The sequence below is a fragment of the Lates calcarifer genome, linkage group LG8 (assembly GCF_001640805.2).
Source record: "Lates calcarifer isolate ASB-BC8 linkage group LG8, TLL_Latcal_v3, whole genome shotgun sequence".
Classification (NCBI taxonomy): Eukaryota; Metazoa; Chordata; class Actinopteri; family Centropomidae; genus Lates; species Lates calcarifer.
The window spans coordinates 9,104,658-9,129,593 of NC_066840.1; the positions used below are offsets into that span (position 1 = coordinate 9,104,658).

At 40.6% G+C, this 24,936-nt stretch overlaps 4 protein-coding genes across 4 annotated transcripts; 1 reads left to right on the top strand and 3 right to left on the bottom strand.

Moving 5' to 3' along the window:
- Positions 1-1,416: 1,416 nt before the first annotated feature.
- Positions 1,417-6,647, bottom strand: si:ch211-153b23.3 (uncharacterized). Its single transcript, XM_018675368.2, has 11 exons — positions 6,503-6,647; positions 5,430-5,604; positions 3,828-5,342; positions 3,649-3,741; positions 3,443-3,547; positions 3,198-3,307; positions 2,888-3,079; positions 2,606-2,768; positions 2,337-2,502; positions 2,132-2,226; positions 1,417-2,039 (listed from the first exon to the last, which is right to left on the bottom strand). Exons 2-11 carry the CDS (start codon positions 5,584-5,586, stop codon positions 1,954-1,956), a joined length of 2,682 nt encoding a protein of 893 aa, XP_018530884.1. The 5' UTR covers positions 5,587-5,604; positions 6,503-6,647; the 3' UTR covers positions 1,417-1,953.
- Positions 6,648-6,711: 64 nt separating this feature from the next.
- irg1l (immunoresponsive gene 1, like) lies at positions 6,712-11,028 on the top strand. The gene is given in 7 exon segments (XM_018675696.2): positions 6,712-6,975; positions 7,407-7,461; positions 7,569-7,639; positions 7,641-7,757; positions 8,141-8,233; positions 8,798-9,003; positions 9,656-11,028. Coding segments are annotated over 7 exon segments (1,734 nt in total). The 3' UTR covers positions 10,584-11,028.
- A 3,189-nt stretch (positions 11,029-14,217) lies between these two features.
- glod5 (glyoxalase domain containing 5) lies at positions 14,218-16,311 on the bottom strand. Its single transcript, XM_018675709.2, has 4 exons — positions 16,015-16,311; positions 15,463-15,618; positions 14,815-14,970; positions 14,218-14,721 (listed from the first exon to the last, which is right to left on the bottom strand). The coding sequence occupies exons 1-4, from the start codon at positions 16,069-16,071 to the stop codon at positions 14,581-14,583; spliced, it is 510 nt and encodes a 169-aa protein (XP_018531225.1). The 5' UTR covers positions 16,072-16,311; the 3' UTR covers positions 14,218-14,580.
- A 606-nt stretch (positions 16,312-16,917) lies between these two features.
- Positions 16,918-24,059, bottom strand: rlim (ring finger protein, LIM domain interacting). The gene is made up of 4 exons (XM_018675695.2): positions 23,838-24,059; positions 22,395-22,626; positions 20,765-20,869; positions 16,918-20,658 (listed from the first exon to the last, which is right to left on the bottom strand). Exons 2-4 carry the CDS (start codon positions 22,561-22,563, stop codon positions 18,989-18,991), a joined length of 1,944 nt encoding a protein of 647 aa, XP_018531211.1. The 5' UTR covers positions 22,564-22,626; positions 23,838-24,059; the 3' UTR covers positions 16,918-18,988.
- Between the last annotated feature and the right edge of the window lie 877 nt (positions 24,060-24,936).

A 24,936-nucleotide genomic window follows, 5' to 3' on the forward strand; every position in this document is an offset into this window, starting at 1 on the left:
GTAATGTGTACTTGTGCAAGTATTTGTGTGTACCTTGACTGTGTAGCCAGCTCTTACATTTTCTGACTGTGCGCTGATGTGTTCTGCTGCCACCAAAACATCACTGAGCATCCTGATCTCTGCATGACGGCAGTCCAAACATTAAGCATGTGCCTACACCATCAGGAAGTAACTGCAGTCAAAAAGATGGTCATGGCACAGCTCATTCAAAGTAGTCTTTGCATCCTGATGAAACTGTAGTTAATATGTCACTATACAAATTGCTCTAAAATAGTTTTTGGTTTATGAGTTACTAAGTAAGAGCAGCAGTTTACTTGTTTCACTGAAGTATTTATTATTCAAACAGGGAAATCCCAAAGATAAACTGTTCCGTGGTTATGTTATTCACTTTATTTTTGAGATTATTTAAAGCATCAAAACCACCACAATGATACACACACACAGTATCTGTTCTGCTGAAAAAGCACACAAAGACTTGAAGTGTAGTCAAAAGAGCAGTTTTTTTTTTTTCTTGTGACATCTCGTATTTGTTGAAAATGAGTGTTTCATCATCAAAGAGTATGTGAGGAAATTCTACTCTATGAAGTATGCAATTCCACACACAAAAGAGGAGAGGTGACATATGTAATTTAATCTGCAACACCAAACCTTCCAGAGAAAGCCTTAAAATTGAGCTTCTTGCACAAACGAACTGTATATAGAACAGTCACTAGTTACAACAATTACATTCAAAAAGAAGAGAAAAAAGAAAAGAAAGGAAAAGAAATGCATGGACTCTCATCACTGAAGCACCCTGAAACCTACAATATGATAAATAAAGCTTCATACTGTGATAGCAAACCAGTCTAATGAGCATAATGACATCACACATAAATCGAAACAAATCTTTGATTGATTTTAAGGTTAACATGATGTGAAAGTTAAGTCAGCTTTCATCAGGGTTGTCATATAACAAGGCTTTTTACAAAGTTTGTGAAAGTAGTGCGAGTTTGTTAATTTATGGTGGTCTGTCAGTCTGTCTGCCACTATGGTCCAGACTGACAAATCTCAACACATATTGGATGAATTGTAATAAAATTTTGTCCAACTATCCATGATCCCTTGTAGAACAATCCTAATGACTTTGAGGCTCTCACTCTTCATCTAGTGGTTAATGTTTTCAATTATCCAGGAAAATATCTGTAGTATTTTCATGTTTCTCGGCGGAATAATCCTTATCATTTTGGTGGTCCCCCCACTTTACTGTTTTCTTTTGCAGTTCTTTTTTGGTATGTTTAAAAAGTGTCTTGTTAAAGGTCTTGACCCATCACTTGTGTTTCCTGTGTTTGCCTTGTGGTGTGAGCACAAGTTTAAAATATAATTTATTGAAACCTGTATTACTGGTGATATTATGATTTCACTTTTGGGACACAAACGTTACACAACAATGGTCACAGTTTATTTCCACAGAATTATTCAGTACAAGAACTCACAATGAGCTTAAATACACACAGTAACATGAGAAAATATGAGCTTTCTGTTCCTACCTTAATATTAGAAGTGTATTAAAAGTGTGAAATTAATGTCAACATACTGTATAATTTCAGTTATAAATAAAAGTTAAAGTAATAACAGTATAAAACATATATTTATACTGTTTAAGCAAACATAAATATCAAAGTTATTACAGTTTGTTCCAGAATCATACAGCTGAGAGACATTGTCTTCATTAAGTCTTGAAGATTCTTCACGTCAAATAAATTATTTTCTGATAATTTAAAGTGTTTATTAAGGGCATTGTGAGCTAGAAATGGATATTTCACTTTGACATTTGCCAAGACATCCACAGTTACATATAAGTAAGTAGCTCTACTCCATTTTTCACTTTTCTCCACAATGTCTCTGAGATTGTTGAATGTATAAAGTGGGAGCAAAAACCTAAAAATGTTGTAGTGATGATGAGGTACATGATGATCACACCATGGTGCTTTTCACTCTGTCAAAGATCTGTAGGACCTTTACTGCAGGGACACACCCTTCCCTCACAATGGTGATGGTCCCTGTGGAAAGAGTAAGATAGGCTTGAATTAGAAAGTGTCTGTTAAAACACACAAAAAAGAGAGAATAAAATATGAACATTTTTGACTTGTACCTTCATCAATCTTCAGGCAGTTGACCACAGTAGAAGCAACAAATTCATTAGAGTCTCCATCACACAGAACTCCTTGGATCTTCTGTCCTAGACGACTGCAGCAAAATAAATCGCCATGAAGGGTAGTTGCCAAAAGGCCATTACATGATATAATCAGCCAACAATCAAATTCTTCTGCATGCATGAGTTGAGATCAGATGCTTACTTGATGACCATGCTGTGGTGGGTACTGTCTGGCTCTCCACTGGGATTGGCTGAGGTAATGGCAAGTGGCCCAGTGATGTCACATAGGTGGCCAGTCACAGTGTGGTCAGGGACGCGGATCATGATGCTGTCCTTGGTGCCAACACGGTCATAAGCTGGTCCCACTCCTATACACATCAATTTAAAGGTGAGTTTAATACTGGTAACTTCTATGTTTTTAAGCTAAACTGAGTCATATATGTTCAATTGCAGCTGCCATGGCCAGTTTACCTAGTTTGAACAGCCATTCGCCTTTGCTGACAATGCAGCTGATGCCTCCAGGATACACATTCCTCATGAACTCCCAGAGCAGTGGACTGAAGGGCGGGTTGGCTGCCACGAGCTGCTCCACACTGGAGATGCAGATACAGATGGGCTTCTCTGCTGGTCTGTCCTGGAGCAGGTCACAGATAGCAGGTTGATGAGATTCACATGAAGAACACAACGTTGAAACTGGATTTTATTATCTGTTCCATATTGCACTTCAACTGGCACTTCATTTTTCATTCTTACTTTAATGTTGTAGATTTTCTCTATAGCCTGAGGATTCTTGCAGGAGGCCGCCAGGGCATAGACCGTGTCTGTGGGAATACCACATACTCCACCTTCCTCCAGAAGCCCAGCGATCTTTAGGAGACCACTGGTGAGTCGTGAATTAGCAACAGGACAGGGCAGCTCTGGAGCTGACTCCTGCTTCACTTTCTCCTGAAACAGGTGGAGGGACACATTTAGAAAGTATAAACACCACTATAGAATGAGGAGGAATACAAACTCCAAAGAGAGAATAGAGGAGGAATATGAAATGAGTCTTCTGATTGGTTACCTTTATTAAGGGATGGCCCATAGGCAGCAGTCTCTGTGAGAAGATGCAGTTGACCAGTGATGCCAGAGCTCCATATGTGCAAATTATTGAAAGCAGTGCAAGCATGGCCACTGTAAAGAAACAAAAAATGTTGTCATAATATTTTGATAACTAGATATTTTTGTAGATAGAATTTTAATCTAAGCCAATTTCTAGATTTAAAAACCTATAAAATATGTTTAGAATGAGGCTTTTTCTATGCTTACTCTCTAGTTCGTATGGTAGTCGTTGCAGAGTGGACAACAGGAAACAGACCAGAACAACCTCCATGACTGTTGTTAGAAACAGCAAAACTAGGTTCCTGTAGGCAGCTGATATCAACAACAGAAGACATTACAACTGGCTCAAATATAAATAATTAATAACAATAATTATCTTTTTTAAAGTAAAAAAACAGTGTGGTTTACTTTACCTATCAGCATGAGGAAAGCATTAATTACAAGAAAAGCAATGGCTCCTGCTGTAAAGCTGTAGAATGCCTGTGTGGAAAGTTGTAGCAGATTACCTGGACAAAAAACAGCTTGTGATTAGAGTTTTGTGTAATTCAGTCAGAATGAATCTCAATCTAATCACACATTTGTACCAACATACCTGCAAACCTAAACCAGGTCCAGGTTGCCCACACTGCTGCATAATTGGATGAGATGACTGATCCAAAACGGCCACCTCCTGTAACTTGTAGCCGACTGACATAGACCTGGATGATGGCTCCAGAGATGAAGACCCATGGGACAGTCAGATGGAGGAAGGAGGGATTTGTGCTTGACACACTTGCATGGAGGGCTGAGAGAGCTGCAACCCCATTTAAAAAGTAGAACAGGGCGTCTGAAGCCTGGTCTGCTTGGGACAGCACCTCCTGGCCTCCCTGTTTAGACCTGCTGCACTTGAAAGCTTTCTGTAGCTGTTCAGTGGAGATGGGCTGTGGGCCTACAGGGATGAGAGACTTTTCTGCTATGGTGTTGATGAGACGTGAGAAGGTACCATACAGGGAGGCTGCTGTGAATAGGGAGCAAGCTACACCAAAGAAGATGTAGTAACCCTGGAGAGGGATCTGGGGGATTGTTGAGACTGTGAGCAGGACAAAGAGCATGTTGTGGATCAGTTCCAGGACATCCATGTTCAGGCTTCCCACGCAGAGCACCAAGCCTGCCACCACAAAAAACCAGTTCCCTACCATTGATTCCCTCCCTGAGACCACTTTACTGTCCTCAACAATCAGAGCCGACACCACAAACTCATCCCAAGCCTTGATCAGCCAATATGTAGCATGAAGACCAAACTTAGTGGTGTGGTAGCAATCTTGGCGCAGATGGGCGTAATAGCTTGAGAACAGCTGGGCAACTGAGATAATTGAGACCCATGTGGCTCCTAAGCCAAAGGACTGCATATACCTGAAACTGTAGAAAGCAAAGACAAATGGGGCAACAGTGTCACAGAAGAAACCCAAGGCCATGGGCTCTGCATATTTTGTGTTTTTCTTCTTCTCTTGGCCAATGCTCTGGGCACTTGCTGAATTAGCAGTCCCTAGCAGGAGAACATTGAAGAGAGGGGTACCAAAGCCTTTGAGGACTAGACGTTGAGTCAAACCTTTGAGGAGCAATGCAGCTGAACCATAGATGGCAAAAATTAGAATGAGCAACTCAAGAACCCCAGAGACCACGAGAGCCCAGGAGCTAGCTACCAGAGCCACTGCTTCAAAAATTAAGGTGGCAGTGATGGCCCCAAAAACAAAAGGCATAATGTAGTTGACTGTGGCAGAGCAGAAGGCTAGGAGGAAGGACAGGAGGATATAGGGGACCAGACCAGCAATTGCTGACTCTTTGATGGACAGGCATAAATTGCACACTGTGATCTCAGTGGTGGCATTTTGAGACATGTTGCTCATCATGTTAGTGTACAGGGACAAATTGCTCATCATCTCATGTGCTAGAGGTGCTGTTGTAGGAGTTTCAGCCAAGGCACCAAGGTAGATTCGAGTGGCACCATAACTGCCCCAAAGAGCAGCATAGCCAATGAAGGCAGTGCCACTCAGATGATCATATTTTCTGAAGGAAAGCAGTCCAGCCACCAACTGGCAAATACCACCAATCAGGATGAGATGGACACCTATAAAAGCCATAAAATCGAAATTACTACCACAATTTTATATGACCTTTTATTACACTATTTTAGCAGATTTGCCAAATGTTTTACCTGCAAGTATGTTCTCCACTCCTACTGGTGCACTGCCAGTACGAGCTGTATTGAAGTTCTGCAGAAGTACAAGGAATGCACTGATCCCATTGGATAACATGCCCAGCACTCCTGGTTCACCATAGAAACTGGCTGGAAACCCGTCTGATGTTGCCATAGTGTCTTTGTTGCCAAACTGCAACACATGCCACAGAAAACATGTCCATGAATGTGTATAGAGTACTACGTTTTCCATACAAAGATAAAGAGCAATACCAAATGTGGAAATGACCCAGAAGACACTGTTTGTTGCAAAATATGCAAATGCAATACATCATCCAAGTTAAATGCAGAGAGAGAGAGAGAGAGAGAGAGAGAGAGAGGTCACTGTTGTTTGTGGTTGGAAAGAATAACTTATTTTTTAGAGCCTCTCAATGAAAAATAGTAACAAATACAAACTTTAGAATAAAAACAAGATTAAAAGTTAAGTATCAAGTTTTCATAAATTATATATTACAACAACTTTAAGAAACATAAATACAATGTAAAGTACAGATGACAAGCTATTAAGCTCAGCTCAGCTATATTTTGAATAATAGATCATATTGAATTCATAGTCAACCCAGAGCATTCTGCTCCTTCAGACTCTTTTCTGTCTTATCTCTCTAACCACATTCAGAAACCTGAGAGTCTGTGGCCCTGCCCAGTCATAGGAGGGCTGACCCACTGTTACAACATGACAGAAGCAAGACACACAGAGGAGTACGTGTATTCAGCTTTCCTGCTCTAATGACTGGAAAGCAGAAGGTGTGTAAGTCAGCATTTTATCCTTAACAAAAACACAAATATTTAAGACAAGCACTCCATTTACTTACTATTTTCTTTCAGTTCTACTCTTTCAGTTTTGAAGTTTAGCTTATAAATAACAACTTTAAATTCTAATAATTTTATTCTGCAACATGGCCTTCAATCCTTCAACTAACCATTCATTGAAAACATGTTATCACCATCTTTTCATTATGTAGCATTTTAAAGATTAACATGTAACAAAGTGGTGCTAGGAAGTAATAAAGTAAATGAAAATGAAGTCTTACCTGGTGCAGAATCTCTGACGGGTGAAGTGTTGAGTTGTTCTGAAGCAGGGATGAAATTGTGTCATAAATAAGTCTTTCCTGTGTGTAGGAGGAGTTGGTGAAAATTCCCCCACACTATTCTCAAACCTGCAAACTGAGAGGTGACATCACTGCCCCTCACCTTAGACAATGAAGTACCACTCCTTACCCCTCCTCCTCTGAGGACGGTGATGCTGGTTATGATGACGACTACTATGGAAATCCCTGCATTAAATCTCATAAGGCTTTGTTATGGATATGCCTGCCCTTCCCTGTTCCTGGTATCAGTGGTCATTGTGAGTCCTGGGCTATATAAAGCAGGTACCCTCTCAATCCAAAAACATCAGCATCTTCAACAACCTGTTGACTACAAAACGACTGCATCAGAAGAGAAAGAAGAGAGAAAAGCAACAAGAGAGAAACAACTGACTGAAGCCATGATCTCCACACTGCAGGTAAAGATTTAAACATCTTTTTTCAAACCTATTTTATTAGATTAATAAAGATCTGATGTGTAATGAAGGGCATAAATCTTATTTATGTCTGAGAGAGTAAAGCAGATTACTGGGGACACTTAAAACTCCTGTCAGACTATAGTGAAATATTTCATATAAAACTCTAAAATCATGACATAGCTTATTCTGTGCACTCTTTTCTGTGAGTATGTAGTAGGGGAGAATATAACAGATTATCAGCTTTCATATAACACAGTTTATAATGTTAATGTTAATTTTAACATTGAGTATATTACACATGGTGTACCACACCTGTCACAGCACCATCTTGCCAGCACAATGGCTCTTTCAAAAGAGGCACACAAGCTGAGTAGCATTTATGATTTAATTAGATCTGAGTCTAAGAAAGAAATACTCTATTTGTCATGCAGAAAAGCATTAGACAAATGTGGGCTGTCAGAGGACTGCACAAGTCAGCAATTGAAGGTAAAAACAACTTTTTGTACACTTGGTGCCACTTGATTTAAAAAAAATGTATTTGTAGACTGATAAACATTTCTCCATTTACTCACTCCTAACCTCACTGCATTCAGTTCTGAAGCGCCCGGCCCCAGAGGACACAGTCACAGCCAGCTTTGGGAAGTTCATCAGTGAAATAAAAGCCTCAGCATTTGTCCTCCTTAGTCCTCTACCGCAGCAAAAGGATGGTGCTGGACAGCATTGGGGTTGGCCTGATTGGCAGCACGACAGACGTGTTTGAACTGGCCCTGCAGCACTGCCAGGTGAGTCTGAGGGAAAAAGGGGACAAAATAACATTTATATCTGATATGAGGCAGTGAGACAGATGAAAGTCAGTGCCTGACCTTATGTTAACAATCGTCCTGAGTCAGTACAAATGCTGTGTGTGGACAGATGTACTAAAGGAAAAAAAAACTTGGGAACAGATGGGGTTTTTTTGTGCCTGATGACCTTTTTCCATTTCTCTGATTGACATACTATATGACTTACAAAGAAACTTATTCAGCCTCCATTAATTAAAGAGTGATGTGCCCAAGCTATTAAGTTGGTGTAGTGTGTACTTGTGTGTCTGATGACTGTAAAATATTGTACTAAAAATGCCCTTCTGATGATTCCCTGTTTACCTGTCTGTGTCTTTTCCCCTCAGCACATGTATGCTCCAGACGACATCAGCTCTGTTTATGGACGCAGGGGCACCAGACTCTCCCCAACACTGGCAGCCTTTGTCAATGGAGTGGCGGTGAGTATAAATAAGTGGAACAGATGTGTCACCATTGTCCCCAGTAAACCAGACAATTACAGTATTCGCTGAATCCATTACTAAAACCAAACTATGGCTATTTTATTCTCAGCTAAGGTACAGTGTGGGCAACCGGTCACAAGAGGGGTTGATGAAAATACTAAACTGACCTTTCCAAATGAATTTCCATCTTTGTGTCTGTAAACACTGCTTGGCCTCCGTTCCTAAAGAGGCCATCAGGATGCAAAGCTAATTTCTGCAGCCTGCATTTGCTTCTGATGGATGAAGCCTGTTATGGCAATTAAAGAGATTTTCCATTTAAAATACACTGGCCATGGAGAGAAGTTATGGAGTGAATGTTGACCAAGAGACGAGATGGGTGTAGCAAGCTAAACAACATCATTTAAACACAGATGCAGAGTTTGCAGCTCACTGCTGTGTTTCCTCATTCACTTATGTTTTTTGCTTGCAGCATGGAAATTTTATCAGTGACTATCTAATTGTTTTCAGTATTAAAGAAACTATTATGCACATTCATGATTATTGAAATCTTTTTTCCTTCAGACTCACTCCATGGACTTTGATGATACGTGGCACCCTGCCACTCATCCCTCAGGAGCAGTCCTTCCTGCTGTGTTAGCACTTAGTGACATGATGCCCGCTAACAGCAAACCCAGTGGCCTGGACTTCCTGCTGGCTTTCAACATTGGCATCGAGATCCAGGGTCGACTAATGAGGTTCTCTAACGAAGCCCACAACATCCCCAAGAGGTGAGCACCTCAAGCCATGAGTCGAATTGGATATAGATACTGTAATTTATAGGCTAATAGCAGCAGGTGTCGCATTTTATCTAAGCGATTATTTAATAGATATAAAGCCAGTTCCTTGAAGTTTTTTTCTCATTTATATTCAATATGGAGAGCAAGTATCCACATGAGTCTAAAGAGATCCATATTTGACTCTGCTGATCTCTGCAGTGTGGTTTACAAGAAGGCCGGTGCAGTGTAATGTGCGGTTTCTTAGTGGTGTCAATGAGCTGTGAAAGGCGTGTTATTATGTTCCTCTCAGGGACAGCACAGTCTCTGTGGGTCGTGTTAGCGCAATTAGCCATGTGGAGGAGAATATCACACAGGACTCCATTTGGCAAGTGTTTACACGAAATTAAATGACCCAACACATTATTTGCTTGTTTGTCAAGTGCTGAAATGACTAAAAAAACCTGCTTCCTCTAACACCCCTTCTCTGTATGTGGAGAGTCACGTAAAATAGAGGCTGGTTGTACAAAGAGACACCCTTACACACATGAGCTCTGCTGCAACCATAATGACGCACCTATTTAAAATGCTCCTTTGGTCACAAGACTAAGTAGTTTCAAAACAGCTGACCAAAGCTTCTCTTCTCTCTGTTTTTTCTCATCTCCAGGTTTCACCCTCCAACTGTGGTGGGGACAATGGGAAGTGCAGCAGCTTGTGCTCGCCTCTTGTCTTTAAATAACTCCCAGTGCAGTCATGCATTGGCCATAGCTGCTTCTCTATCTGGAGCACCAATGGCTAATGCTGCCACTCAGTCTAAACCCCTCCACATCGGCAATGCTGCACGTCTGGGACTGGAGGCTGCTCTGCTGGCCTCCCGAGGCCTAGAGGCAAGCCCCCTGGTCCTAGATACTGTCGCAGGAGTGGCTGGCTTCAATGCTTTTTATGAAGACTATGTGCCACAGCCTTTAGAGTCACCCAATGATGACGGCCACATGTTCCTGCTAGAGGAGCAGGACATGGGCTTCAAGCGCTTCCCAGCCCATCTGGGAATGCACTGGGTGGCAGATGCCGCAGCCTCAGTCCATAAGCTTCTTGTGGGAGTCGGCCCCGGGACCGTCTCCCCAGCTCAAGTCCAGGACATCCAGCTCAGAGTCCCCAAGTCAAAGTACATCAACAGGCCTTTCCCTGAGTCTGAGCATGAGGCACGCCACTCCTTCCAGTTCAATGCTTGCAGCGCCCTCCTGGACGGCGAGGTGACTGTGCAGTCCTTCACTCCTGCTGCCATGAGCCGCCCCGAGCTGCTCACCCTGCTAAGCCGCGTTCGCGTGGAGAATCCCCACGACAACCCAGCTAATTTCAACCACATGTATGGCGAAGTCCAAGTGACACTTGTTGGGGGAGACATTCTGAAGGGACGCTGTGACACCTTCTATGGTCACTGGCGCAACCCACTGACCAATGAGAGCCTGAGGAAGAAGTTCAGAAACAACGCAGGGGTGGTGCTGCCCTCAGAGAAGGTTGAGAGGTTGATTGATGTGGTGGAGGAGCTGGACAGAATTGGAGACTGCAGGGCCCTTCTTTCACAGCTGCAATGAAAACGCCATAACAGCATGACAGAACTCTTTGTACATACATATATAAAAAGACATTTTACTGAACAGTTTACTAACAAATGTATTTAAATTAACACATTTGTTCACATCAATACTGAAGAATATCACCCATCCAACACCTAACATGCATTTGGTAAAGGTGATGTATGGGAAGCAGTTGAGCCATCTCAGAACATATTTATCTATGTTGCTAAATTATTTTATTATATTATTTTATTAAGAAATCAATATTAAGTGAGTTGTAAGATTTTTCAAATATTCACATACATATTGGACATACATACTGTATGTACTGTACTTTATACTGTGTATTCCTGTCAAACAATGGTTTGCAGCAGCACTTCCTCTTTGACATTTGAACATTGTATTACACAAATATAGCATTTCTGTTTGTGTGTTTTTGTTTTAATAAAATTTCTCAAAGGCACAGTCTGAGATCTTTTTTGATAACAGAGGAAAATGGTTTTGAGAACATTTTTATCTTTTCTCTTTGGCTCAAAAAATACTTACATCTCCTCCTGTGAGTGCTTAACTATTTCAATTGAAGAAGATAAGAGTCTGTTTAGAAAATAAGTGAATAATGAGGTCACAAAGGACAACACATTAGTCTGTTATCAGGTAATCACAACCAATAAATCATTAAACGTTCTTGTGTCCTTCAGTTGAAACAAATCGGAAATTTGTAGAGCAAGAAAGGTTATCTGCAATGTGTACAAAAGTTAGACTCCCATAAAGGTGCTCTTCTTTTTCAAGTGCGCACATTTCAAGGGCAAACAGAAATGTGCAGCTGTGTTTTAAATGAAGGGCATTGCTGGGAAAAGAGAGATGTTTTGCCTAAGTTAATATTTGGCAAAAAGTCTGCAAAGGAGGAAATGGACGCCCATCTTTGAGACACTAGGGCTCTGTTTCAGGAACCTGCGCTGCTCAGCACTGCATGGGACAAAGGGAAACCAACATGTGTTAGCCCTGTCAGGGCAGGCCTGTGTGTGTTGGTACAGCTGAACCAGCACAGAGGTGTTTTGCAGTGTTGATAAACCTTAATAATATAAACACAAAGAAGAATTATTTTTTGTTATTAAAGTGAGTTGCAGGTCAATCCAAAAACTATATCACAAAGTTTAAAAGCAGAAATCTTTAAGAAAACAGAGAAATCTGCACTGTTAAGGGTAATTGAACTAATTTACAGTAGTAATTTATTATGTTTGGTCTTATCTGACAAAAAGCCATCCAACTTTTTGCATGAATTATTTTATAGTCTTATCTCTGTTATTCAACCTAAAACACAGTATGCAACAAAATATAATGTACAGTGTACACACCTGATCAGTGCCATTAAAATGTTAAGTAAACATCACAGGTGTCATCACTGTTTTTGCAGTGATTTATAACTGAACTTAACCAACTATGTTGGTCACAGCAAGAAGGTTCTTTTCTGTGTGGAGTTTGCATGTTTTCCCTGTGCCTGTGTGGGTTCTCTCCGGGTACTCTGGCTTCCTCCCAACATCCAAAGATATGCACATTAGGTGAATTGTGTAGTGACTCTAAATTGCCCATAGGTTTGAATGTGAGTGTGAATGGTTGTTTGTCTATATGTGTTGGCCCTGCAATGGACTGGCAGTCCGTACAGGGTGTACCCTGCCTCTCGCCAAATCACAGCTGGGATAGGCTCCAGCACCCCCCTCCCACGACCCTTAACGGATAAGCAGTATAGATAATGAATGAACTTTACCAACTATTACGTTATGTTGGAAAAAGGAAGTTAGTTTTTGTGTAAAAGCAGGAATTGATTACCTGTATTCACAGCTTTTAGATAAAGAAAACTGGTCAGCACAGTGTTCTCAGTGTCCACAGCTTACACTGTATCCTTTTATTCATTCAAATTAACAAATGAACAGTGACTGTATTGTGCTTCGTGTTCTGTCCTGAAAGCAAGATTGATTTCAATAAACATGTGAGCTCATCTCATGGTGAGTGAAATTGACTAAAATCATTTAGACTAGACTGCTTCGGTCACCACAACCACTTTTTCCATCCTTTTTAAGAGAATAAAATACATATGTATAAAATACATACGAGCAGATTTCCATAAGAGTTCACAAGTTAGGTTACAACTACACAGTCCCTTCTCATTTCATATAGAAGTATCAGTTTAAGTATCAGTTTAAGTTATTGCTGTGTTGACCATCAGTGCTGTTTTACCTTCAAGATCTTTCCCTGTGTCATAAAACAAAGCAACAGAGATAAAGTTTTCACAGAATATTTCTCAAGTACAGTGAATCATGGCCTCACTGACTGATGTCATTGTCACTGACACTTCCTGCATTTTACCACAATATTGCCAGGAACTCCTACGGTAAATACTGTAAAAAAAAAAAAAAAAAAAAAAAAAAAAAAAGGCCCTGTGCAGCTAACAATATCACATTAGATGTTGAAGTGTAACATAAGCAGTTGGTTTTCTATCAGGATACACTCAGTAACAAGGGGGGAAATTTGGCCACTGTAAGCATGAATTACAGGGGTATAGATTCCATACTCTCTCCACCCACAACAATACATCCACCACACAACAGTAGTGCTCTTTGTCTGTAGAGCAGACAAGAGCCTCTCTATCTATAGCTGTGACATAGATGGAGTTTCCATACAACAATTGCTAAACAGGTTGCTTTTGTTGTTGAGGTTTACTGTCAGGAAACTGAGACATGATGGTCCTTTCCCTTTTCTGGCTGTTGATAACCCACCTTACAATTACTGTATATGTATATAATCCATACCATTTCTCACACACAGGTATCAGAGTAAACAGGAGTAATTACCGGGTCATCACTGGTATCATCTTGTCAGTGACATGTCTGTGTTTTGATGGGGAAGGTGAGATTTCAATGGAACAATGGAACAATGGAACAGCAGAACAATGGAAGGTGTCTCTTGCTCTTTTGTGCAGCTTTCAGGAAAATTGATCAATATAGGAAATTGTGAATCGAAGAATGGAATATTCAGTACTGAGAAAAGACCAGGTTTGGGAAAACACTCTTACTCACTGACCCCATATTTGGCTCATTTTTAGCTCATTTTGTCTTGTACTGTTTTGTGCTGGACATGACTGACTCAATTCAATACTGTAGAAGTAAACAAAGACACTAAACCACTAAGACTTATGACTGACTGCAAAAACTCATCATCTCCTGAAAACTTTCCCTTTTACTTAATCTAACACTGATACATGCAAACTACTTGGTGACCTTAAATACATCCATGTATCTTTTTTTCTCTTTCTTGTCTTTTCAGTGTATGTGAATTTTAAATGCAAAAATGTAGTATCTTGCATATTTCAAGTCTTATTCTGACTTTCCAGTCTCTTAGCTGGAAAGTACGATGTATAAAACAATCTCATAGTCTCAACCACAACACAAGCAAGGAAAAAAAAGGTATGATTACTGTCCTTGCAATATAAATTGAAAAATTATGTTTATCTTAATAATTGACTGCCATTCTAGGTTTTTATTCTTCCCTGTTGAGCAGGACTAATGATGATTTCCTCTATTAAAAAGGATAAATTATTATCATCAAAAGGCTTGCAGAAAATGAAGTTAAATAAACTGAGCAGATATAACAGAACTTTTGTACAAGAGCCTTTTATTTCCAGTTGAATGAGTCGTGTTTTTTACATCTGTTTCTCTTCACAGAATATAACCGTTCTTCCCATTAGACTGCATACTTTACATGTTGATTTAAATAAGATTTTTTGGAGTTTTACTATAAAAATACTGCCTCTTTTATGCATGATTTAAATAGAACTACACAGGAACTCTGTCTTTGCACAGTCAACTGATGTTGTCTACACCAGTCTACATCTGAGTGCATGTGTTCATTTTGGACTAAAAACAACTCTAACAGTAACTGTACAGAGTAGGCCAAGTGGACAGAGGCTTTGCAAGGTTTGATGTTTTTTCATGTGTTCACAAAAAAGACCTGAGAATTCTCATGAAGCCTCTGATGTTGGCTGGTTATAGTTTGACACTTCAATGAGATTGTGGTCTGGATCTCTGAAGTACAGAGAGGTGATGGTCCCCACAGCCCCACTCCTCTCCACTGGACCCTCTTCTATCTTGACTCCACAAACCTGTAAAGGAGAGGAAGCAGCAGAAACTGACACTGAGTACTGCAGTGGTGCCTGAATCCCCATAACTCATGACAGAAGTATTGGGTTAAGTACCTTCAGATGTGCAGCTACAGTGGCCAGAGGGGTTCTGGTGATAAGGCACAGGTCTGCAGAGCCTGAGGTTGGATGCTTAGCTTTTGGCTCAAACTCGTGTCCCAGCTGGTGAAGGTTAAACTTCTGTTGCCCAAAACCCAGAGCCTTACGGTTTCCCTTGAAGATGTAGAGATGTCATGTGTGAATACAGAGAGGTGTTTGGATGCTCAAGGTCCCTGACTGAGTGGTGAACTTTTAATCAAAGCCTGCCATCTAGTGGATTTTCTCTCACACCAAAAGCATAAGAATATTTCTTTTTTCTTGATCCCTGTGCAAGGCATAACACGTCTCATACGGTTTTATACTATACTACTATACAGTATTATCACACTGTTTTATTATCTGCTTAAGATTTTAGCCATTACAAACAGTTTAAACAATAGCATATGGTTATATTATGGTTTGTTTTCCAATACTTTTTACGTGTATTTCACACTGATATGGAGCATCTGATCATGAGGCAGCAGGAAAGCACAGTGGGCGAACATCCTGACATCCTTCTACTGGAGACACAACTATATTTACTTTATATGTTAAGATATTTAAGCACTCCTACTATGACTATAAATAACAATAATAATACATTTAATGTTCAAATAGCTGTCATACCTTGAAAGTGATGACCTCCATGCCAAGGACGGTGCTGTAAAACTTGATGGTGTCTGGTACACTTTTCACTGTGAGAACCAAATGGTCCAGGTGGCTCACTTCAACTGGACATGTTGTTTTGAATTTGACAACTCCTAGTGTCTGAATGGAGGCAATCTAAAGGAGGACAGGGGAGTAAATATGAGGATTAATTGATGTTATCTAAACTAACATAAGATGAACATTAAATTCAGTATCAACAGCGCCGCTTTGTGGTGAATGCATACTGCAACCCGTAAGCAACTGGAAGATCAGTGTAGTTATGATTAGCAAAATATTGGTGTAGCCTTGCAGCGATGGGGTAAACTAATACATTTAGTCCACGAATGTTAAGCAGAGAAAGTCAAATCACAAGTCTCTCCCTGAAGTCGGTTATTTAGCTAGTAGTGATTTCTCAAAAAGGAAAGTATGAGCTGTTTCAGTCCTCACACACTTAAGACGCCAAAGGAAAGACAGTGAGAGTTCATGTGCCATTAGCTATTCGTTAAATTAGCAGATAGTGACATGAATTACCTTGAAACAGTTCTTCTGAAAATGCGACAAGCGGCTCCCGACTGCCCGGAGCGCCATCGTCACCGCGGTCTGAAGCTACAGACACCGACACTTCCTTGTTTTTCCGCTGTGGACTGCCAGACTCCACCAGTGTCTATACCTGGTGCTGCAACAACGACAATATTAAAATTGCTGAATGTGGTTCATCATATTCCATTCAAAATAATACTCCTCTAGGGTTCATTATGTAACTGTAGCATTAGTTTCTTGTTTTCACAACATGATTGTAGTTTACTGGCCATTCCTGTGTGGGAGCTTGTCAACCCCCTACTCAAGCAAACTGGTTTTCACAAATCCTACCTGTAGGGGTGCTAGTAATAACACATCTTTCCCAAGTGCAAGTGGTCAAATGCATCATATCTGATCATATGTGCTCCTCTGCAGTGTAATCCAATACAACTGTTCTGCCATTTATGCTCAGGTTTATTAAATTATGTTTTATGTATCTGAGGAGGACACCTCTCCATATAATGTAGTTCAGTTACACCACCTTTAACTCAGACCTTAGTAATAAACACAGAATTGAATTTACACACTTCTGACAATGCAAAAACTGAAACCTAAAAAAAATTAAACTTTATGAGGTAGAATTTATCACAGAAGTGTTGCATTGTTGGACTAATAAATTGGGAACAGAGTGTATTTTGTATTCAGCAATAAAGAGAACAATGATTGTGATCTAACAGTAATAACATTAGTGGGAAGGGCACACCAACACCACATCTTCTACTTGGTTACAATTCAGGGTTGTAAGAATCAATTATAAAGGACCATGAAGTAAATGCTAAAAAAAAAAAAAAAAAAAAAAAAGACCAAATATAAACCAAAAAATATCAAACACTCAGATCAAAGTAAACATGGAAATAAAAGAGTATTTAAACAGTTTTAATATATAAGGTAGAAGGAATAATTAATAATGTGTGCAGCTGGATGTACAGAATGCATGACGGCAATGCATTTTGTAGCATAACAACTTGTTTAATTCAGCGGTTAGTTTCATTTAACACCCAGTTAACATACTGCACTGGGTGGGTCACAGAACAAGGCCAAAACTAAAGGATGGCCTGAGAGGGAACATACATTTCATTTACATGTTTATGGTTTTCAACAAGGACAATGTCTTGCATTCAAACTTTGTCCCAAGAAGGGAAGTAATAATTGTGGTAAAGACATCAAACAGTGAAACAAGAAACGTGACAGGACATTGGCATTAAGAGATGCCCTTTTCTTCCTTCAGCCAGTGTTCCTGTTCGTCAACAGTGCTATAAAAACCTACTGAATTTCTAAATAAAATAAAATGAACTTCAACACATTTTAAAACTTAATAAGTCTTCATTTAAGATTTTAGCCATTAAACAACAGTTTTTAAGAATAGCATACATTAATATCATTTTTTGTATCCCCCTCTACTTTCACTTTTGCATGTATTGCACACTGATATGGAGCGTCTGCTCATGAGGCAGGAGAGCACAGTGGGTGAGCATCCTGACTTTCTGCTGGAGCCTCACTAAGACACAAGGACAAAAAATGTTTTCAGACTTGGCAACGTCTGACACTTGAACCTTTGGATTAATAACTTGTCACTTGCACACTGAGGTGGAGTTGAGAACGCAAGTCTACATTTCAGCTGAGGTCAAGTTCTGGTCATATCAAAACCAGCTTAGAAAACTTAATACATTAGTCAATTAATAAAGACCGTCCATTACGTTTGTGGCAAAATTAAGAATCAGACCAGTAGCTAATGGACGTCAGCACAAAATGATTGTACAAGAGGTTGTACATTATAAAGTAAATGTTTTTTTTACATGTGGGGTGGGGAGGTGGTGGGAGCAAAAACAACTATATTTAAATTTCTGAAATGTCATGCCTGTTAGTAAATATTTTTGATGTGGGGAAATTCACATGCCAACAATCTGATATCATCTCCTACTCAGTATCTACCACCAATATTGAGACATCCCTATTTTCTGGTATGGATGCTACTCAATCATTTTAATGATCAAGAATAAGAATAAAGATGCTATGATTCCAAAATAAACTTGTGCTTTGCAAAAGTTACCCAACTGGATTTATCTTTCCCTTATTACTGTACAACATTCTGGGTTTTTTTTTTTTTTTTAAACAATTGATCACACTCTTGAGAATTTTCATGGTTTATGCCACTCCAAAACAGTAGTTTGTTTCTTTCTGGTGAACAAAAAAGGAGAGTACAAGTCACACTGTAAATGGCAAACCAATTAATGTCCTACATCCTTTGGACATCACAATCTCTAAATAGTTCTGCTGTATACACCTATACCACCTATTGGTTTAACATCAAATTTAGAGATGCTATGATAAATTGCGGCCAACACTACCCTAATCTTCATGAGATCATTTACAATCCAAAACCAATTCAAATGATACAAAGAATGATTCAAAACCATTTTACAAGCTTATTTACAGCTAATACTTTGAACTGGTCTAACTAAGAATTGTACCAATACCCAACTTACAGTATATAAAGGCGCAATTTAGGAGCTAATACAAAAGAGCAGATTTGAAGTGCCTGAACTACCTGCAGTTGTGCAGCATTTACAACCAGGGGATTTTTTTATTAAATACTCCTTTATTAGATACTAGATACACTGCTTGTGCACATGGCTTGATGCAGTGCAAAAAACGGCTTGGTCACTACAGGTTGATTCAAACAGCATGCATTGCTTGTGTCTAACTTTGGACTGCATTAATAAACGTCTTACTAGAGAGTGAATATGTCCCAATGTCACTGTATGGAGCACCTCATATCAAACCTGCAACTGGATTATGATCAAACTCACAAATGGTATGAAGAAAATACATTTCAACAGTGGAGACACATTTCCTCAAAAGCCTTTCATGGACTTGGGATATTAGATTATTTAGGTTGACAAAAAGGCCCACAGTCTGTATTGAACTACACCACACTCTCTCGATTGGCCGACACCAGGACGGCCCTGCGGCAGATGGGACAAGTGGAGTTTTCAGACAGCCAGCGATCGATGCAGTGCACATGGTACTCATGAGAGCAGGGCAGCTTACGTAGCTTGTTACCTTCTGCATACTCTGTTATGCAGACACTGCAAGTCTTCAAGGCATCACTCTCACCAAAGTTGCGCATGGAGAGGTTGTCAATCTGCTCTTTAGTTAGCCCTTGAGGCTGGTCCTCGTCATCATCATTTAAAAGGAAGAAGTGGGCGAGCCGCAGGAAGGGCAGTGAGCTGGGCTCCTCTAGACTGATAGGTGGTCTCGGTCGAGCCCTGCCACCAGAGGCAGGTGGCCCAGTGGCAAGCCCCTCAACCACATCAGTCTCAACTGTCCTTGCTCTGACTCCAGCAGCCACAGGTGCTTCATCAACATCAGCAGCAGGAGCAGCAGCAGGAGTAGCATCTGGGTTATTGAGGGCTTCACCCAGATCTGAAGGTGTGCTGGCTCCACGGGTTGAATCTGAAGAATCAGAGTCTGAATCCATGAGGTAGCCAAGTTCACCAAAACCAGTCATAATCTGTCTAATCATAGACTGGAGAGCCATTGAGGTTGCCTCCCCCAAACCCGCATCAGAGATTCTTCGGATAGGGATGCGAATAGTGCTGACGTAGGTCCTCACACCAGCACGTTCAGAGCGTGAAAAAGTCCTACGAAATCCACCACGCTCACTCTCATAAAGAAATGTGTTGTTTGAGTTCTGGGAGCGTGAGCGGGTACGACTAGCAATGCTGTCTCTTTGCCGATATTCGCCTGGACGCACGCGACGCACCTGGAGATCAAGCATAATAGTAGGGGGACGGCGCCCTCCTGCGCCCCCTTCTCCACCACCTTCTCCCCCAGCAGCTTCTCCTTCCTGAGATTCAACGTTTTGGGCCTCTGGGACTGATTCTGCACCAGCCCTAGATGGCTGAACATCAGTGTCAGCAGTGCTTTGCCTGGAAAGAACATGCTGTCGAGTCCGTGAACTGCCCTCCACTTGAGGCACAGGGGGAGCATTGGTGGCAGAGTTAGGGCCTTGAGAGCTGTGAGCCTGGCGTGGATTAGCAAGACCATCAAGCTGATCCAAGCTGAGAGGGGAACGACTCCTGGCTGTACGGGCCCTGGTCCTGCGTGGTTCCGGACTGCGGCTCCGGGCTCTCCTTTGTCCTCTGCGTGGAGAGGGAGAAAGTGGGGCTTGTACTGGCAGGGCAGCAGGTGAGCTGGGAGGTTCTCCTAAAATCTCTTGTGAAACAACCTCTTCCAGTTCAGGCTCTGGTTCCACTATGACAGCCAACTCCTCTACAACTGGTTCTTCCACCACTTCTGTCTCCATGGGCACCTGTGGTTCAACATTTGCCACAACTTCTTGACCCTCTGGAGCCTCATCTGGAGACTCTTGCTCCCCTTCAGCAGCTGCCTGTTGTTCAGCCAGGTTACGGTTCACACTGATTTCCAGGCTGAAGCGAAAATCGCCGCTGTTTGGGTTGGTTTGGCTTACTGCCCGCCATGACTGATTTCCACGATGACCAGTTCTGGTTGTGTTGCCTGTGCGCCTTACTGTGTTCAGCCAGTCCAGGAGACTATCCCCACTGGCAGGATCCTCAGAGTTTTCTGGTTGTACTGAAAATTAGCAGAGTTAACATGTGACAAATCATATCGGAATTCGACAGTATATCATAGAGTCAAAAAAGAAAAAGAAAAAAAAAAGAGGGAATGACAAACTTACCAACTGGATCTTCTCCAACTTCAGTACTAGGGGTGTTGTTCTGCTGTTCTGGACCATCTTTGATTTGCTGAAGTCTATTAAACAGCTCATCCTCTGTAACCTCTCCTGAAAGAGACATTAGAAAATGGAAGAAAGGTCTGATATTAACAGAGAAATGTTTACTTTTGGCAAGCCACATATTCCTTTCCTGAAGCTTATTAACTGTTTAGCTCCTCTTCACAAGTCTGACCACCAGCGTAAGCTGGGAGAAAGACTCTGCAGGTGGCTGAGAGGACTTGACAGTTTAACTCCCTACAATCAGAACACACATTTTACAATTTAATACACAGGAGGAGGAGACATCAGTACAGTGACAGACTGTAACAGCTACATATCTGTCAGGTAGAGAACTATGGTGAAAAAACATTGTGTACTATACTGTAGAAACATTGTACATGTGTCAAAAAAGAAAAAAAAGCTGGTGGTTTTAATTTTTGTAGTGCCATTGCCCATACATCTGTTTGATTGTCTTTGAACACATCAAGAGGACAATACTGAAAACCTCCAGACTTACCAGGGCATGCCACTATCCATTCAATGCCCTCTCCTTGCAGGGTGCTCCACTAAAGGACGTCCCAAACTTACATTAACTCTCCCAATGTCCTGGGACAGAAACGGATTGGGCGTCTTCAGTAGTCCGTAGGCTGTTGCATTTTGAGCAGAGTGACAAATCCAAAAACTAGACGTACCTAAGCTTAACCTTTATTCCAACTTCTCATTCTACTGGGCAAGTAAGAAATTTGTCAAGATGGAGGATGATTTTACCATTAGGACATAAAAAGATAAAATGTTGATATCAACTAAATTATGAGAAGTTTGCAAGGGCAGGGCTGCAGGTCTTGAGGTACTTCTTTGTAGGCTAGGTATCATTAGCCTATTGTAGAAATTATGATGAGCAGTATCTTTGAGGCAATACCAAATAAATACTTGTATATCTGAAAGACCTCTATACAACAAACATTTAAAAACAAAGTATAAAAAACATATGACTTTATAATTTCTCAACTTAAAACACTGATGTGCTATTGTATAGTTTAAGTAACATCACAGCACAACAATATAACCTATAACGTGGTTAAGTTACTCATCAAGTATAATGGAGCACGTTCACGTCTTCTAGTCCAGATGAGCCTGTCTGCAGCCTACTTATTAGTCCCACTGGATCATGTCTGATGTGAGCCACTGGACAAACAGTGCATATAAAAGCCTTGAGTAAGCTACAATGTATTAACCTAATAATAAATGTCTTGATTTAAATAAATATCTTGAATTTGTCTAAACCTATATGAGCACTTAAAAAATGTAACAACAGTTTGAAACTTTGAAAAGGAGAATGGGATTTGATAGCTCAGACTAAGCTTAGAAAGAGAGAGAAGATAAAATGACAATGAGGATTTCATTATTAAAAGTAAAAAAAAAAAGAAAAAAAACATACTTTGTAGGATCAGTTGCTTGGACTTTTTGAAAGGCAACTGTCTCCCTCTAATTATGTTTTGAGGTGCTTAAAATAACACAAATGTAAATGTTGCCACAGTCACAGATTACCTTCACAAGACAAAAGACTCATGTTATTACATTAGAGGTTTATTACCTGGAGTACCCAAGAGATTGTTGTCTCTCATGAGACGATAGTCCTCATCACTGAGATTGTTGACAAACTGGTAGAAGGCCTCCTCCCTATCCAGCCGGTCCAGCTGCCTTCTGCGTTGTGACTCTGGCAGGTCACTGCCACTCTGCTCGAGGCTGTCAGACCCTTCCATCGGTTCAGAAGGGAGGGGGGGGGGGCTGAGGGATGTTCTCCAATCTCCAGCAAGATGCAGTTGCTGCAGTGAAAAAAAAAAAGTTTAGTTGTATATCAAAAACAGATGGATATGCACTGCTAGTTGACTCTACATGTTGTTTAAAGAGATTGCTGTAGCAAGACTCATCAGATTTTGAGCAGGAGTATGCAGAAAGGATAGACAACCAAAAACACATGAAAACGTCTTATTTGACACCTCAAAGTATCTCCACTCAATCTTTATGATGATGATAAATGCAGCGGCCGAATGAGAGTATTACTGTTAACCAGGGAAACTGTCATCGAGAGAAAACTCGGGTCAAAATACAGCATCACAACAGAACACATTTTTTCACATTTAACCACCGTTGGTTACAAAGCAAACAGACAACATACTAGTAACGCAACACTAGCTAGCTGAGTCGCTACGTTACACCGTAGCGTACAGCGCACTTTACATTGACACATTAGAAAATGTGGACTGTTTAATAGCTATTATTGCAGTGAATGATGTGATGGCTTGTGTGTTTCTAAGTCCCATGGGAACGCAGTATGTTGGTCAAAGTCGGGATAAAAACAAAATGGCATCATCTAGCTTAGCTAGCGCTAGCTAGTTAGCTATTAGCATCGTACACGGTTGCTAACACTATCAACTTAACCCACTGCTACCTATAAAAGCGAAACCACCATGTTTGTAGAAATGTGTGACGAAGGCAAATTACAGAGCATCTGAGTAGGATATCATAAGCATCACCGACACAAAACAAGATTCCTGGCTGACCAAACAACCCACTTGCGTTGAGCTTTCACAATGCTAAGGCTAGATAGCTCCCATGTTTACTAGCCGAGTGGCTAGCTCAATACACTATTATACAATACACTACGAACGGGGAACCTAACATTAGCTAACGCTAACTTAGCTAGTAACTTCATGATAAGTGTCCCCCGTTCCAATAACTTGACATAATTAGTTATTTGGCCCAAATATCACTGATGTACGGAAACGTGGCATTAACTGGACATTTGTCTTGTTTATTGTTTCTGAAAATGTACAAAAATAAAACACGAGGTTGTCATTAAAATATATTGACGCTACTGTTAGCATCGCCGCAAGCTAACTAGGCAAACGACGTCAACCAATGACGTTCAAAACGAGTACCTAACCAGAGCAAACAAGCTAAAATTAGCTAGCTAATGAAAAGAAAGGTAATCGGAGCGAATATACAGTCTGTCACCAAATCACTGGTACATTACCTGTTCACTGGTGTTGGCAGCAATGTAATTGTACTGCCAGTTGTTCTTCTAATACTCTCTGAAAACCGCTTGACTGTTTAGCTATGTGCGACTTTAGGATTCCATTTTCTTTCTTTTAGGAAGGCTACAATGATCTTCCGGAAACTGAGAATATTTAGACCTTCTTCCCTGAGTTAAATCTCTCAGGCAGACACAGGCACTGCACTAACCATGGGCCTCTAACGCAAGATAAATGGCTTGAGTGTACGGCTGCCAATCGTGACGGAGGAGGCGGGGTGAGCCGTACGCAGCCTGGGTAAATGGAGCTGCCTGAAAGACTCAGCTCAGGGCAACAAAACCACTTACTTAGTGTTATAAAAAAGGCTGTTTGTTTTGGACAGAGTGTCGCTGTTCAGCTGTAGCGTCACGGTGCGGTTGTAAATGCAAATGCTCTTACCTTCTGCAGAATCCAGGCTGGAGGACAAATAACCGTCATGTAGAAACACACCAGTGTCCTTAAATGGCCAGCACATATATACGGAGGCTTTTAATAAAATAGTTTTACATAATTATGCCATGTTATTTATCTAATAGTATCCAATGATCTATGTCAAAACACGATTTGCAGCTACTAATATAATAATACAGTATTATGTCATTTTTAAAGTAATATTTAATCCAATTTATGCCATTTGTAGTCCAGTATGTTCTTAAACCTGTTAACTATTCTCGTGTTTAACAAAGGCAATGGCAAATGGTCGAAACTGGATTAAACATTACTATGATAATGACACAGACAGAATATTTGATAATGATTTTCAACAGAAACAACAACAGAAAAAGTGCAATTACTAAAATCCTGTTTGACTGCTTCTGCACCATTAATGCCTGATTTTTTTCACAGTCTCCAGTGCTGTGCAACCAGTGCCATAGGTTATTCTTAATCTGTCATCAACAGAGACATGCTGCACATCAAAAAAAAGAAAAAAGAAAGAAAAAGAAATGATGTAATAATGAAAAACTCAATATAAATAAGGTATATTGATGATGACCCCCAAAATGTTTGACGGAAGTTGGGGAGACTATCAAGGAAAATGCCACACCTCCAAATCTATCTCAC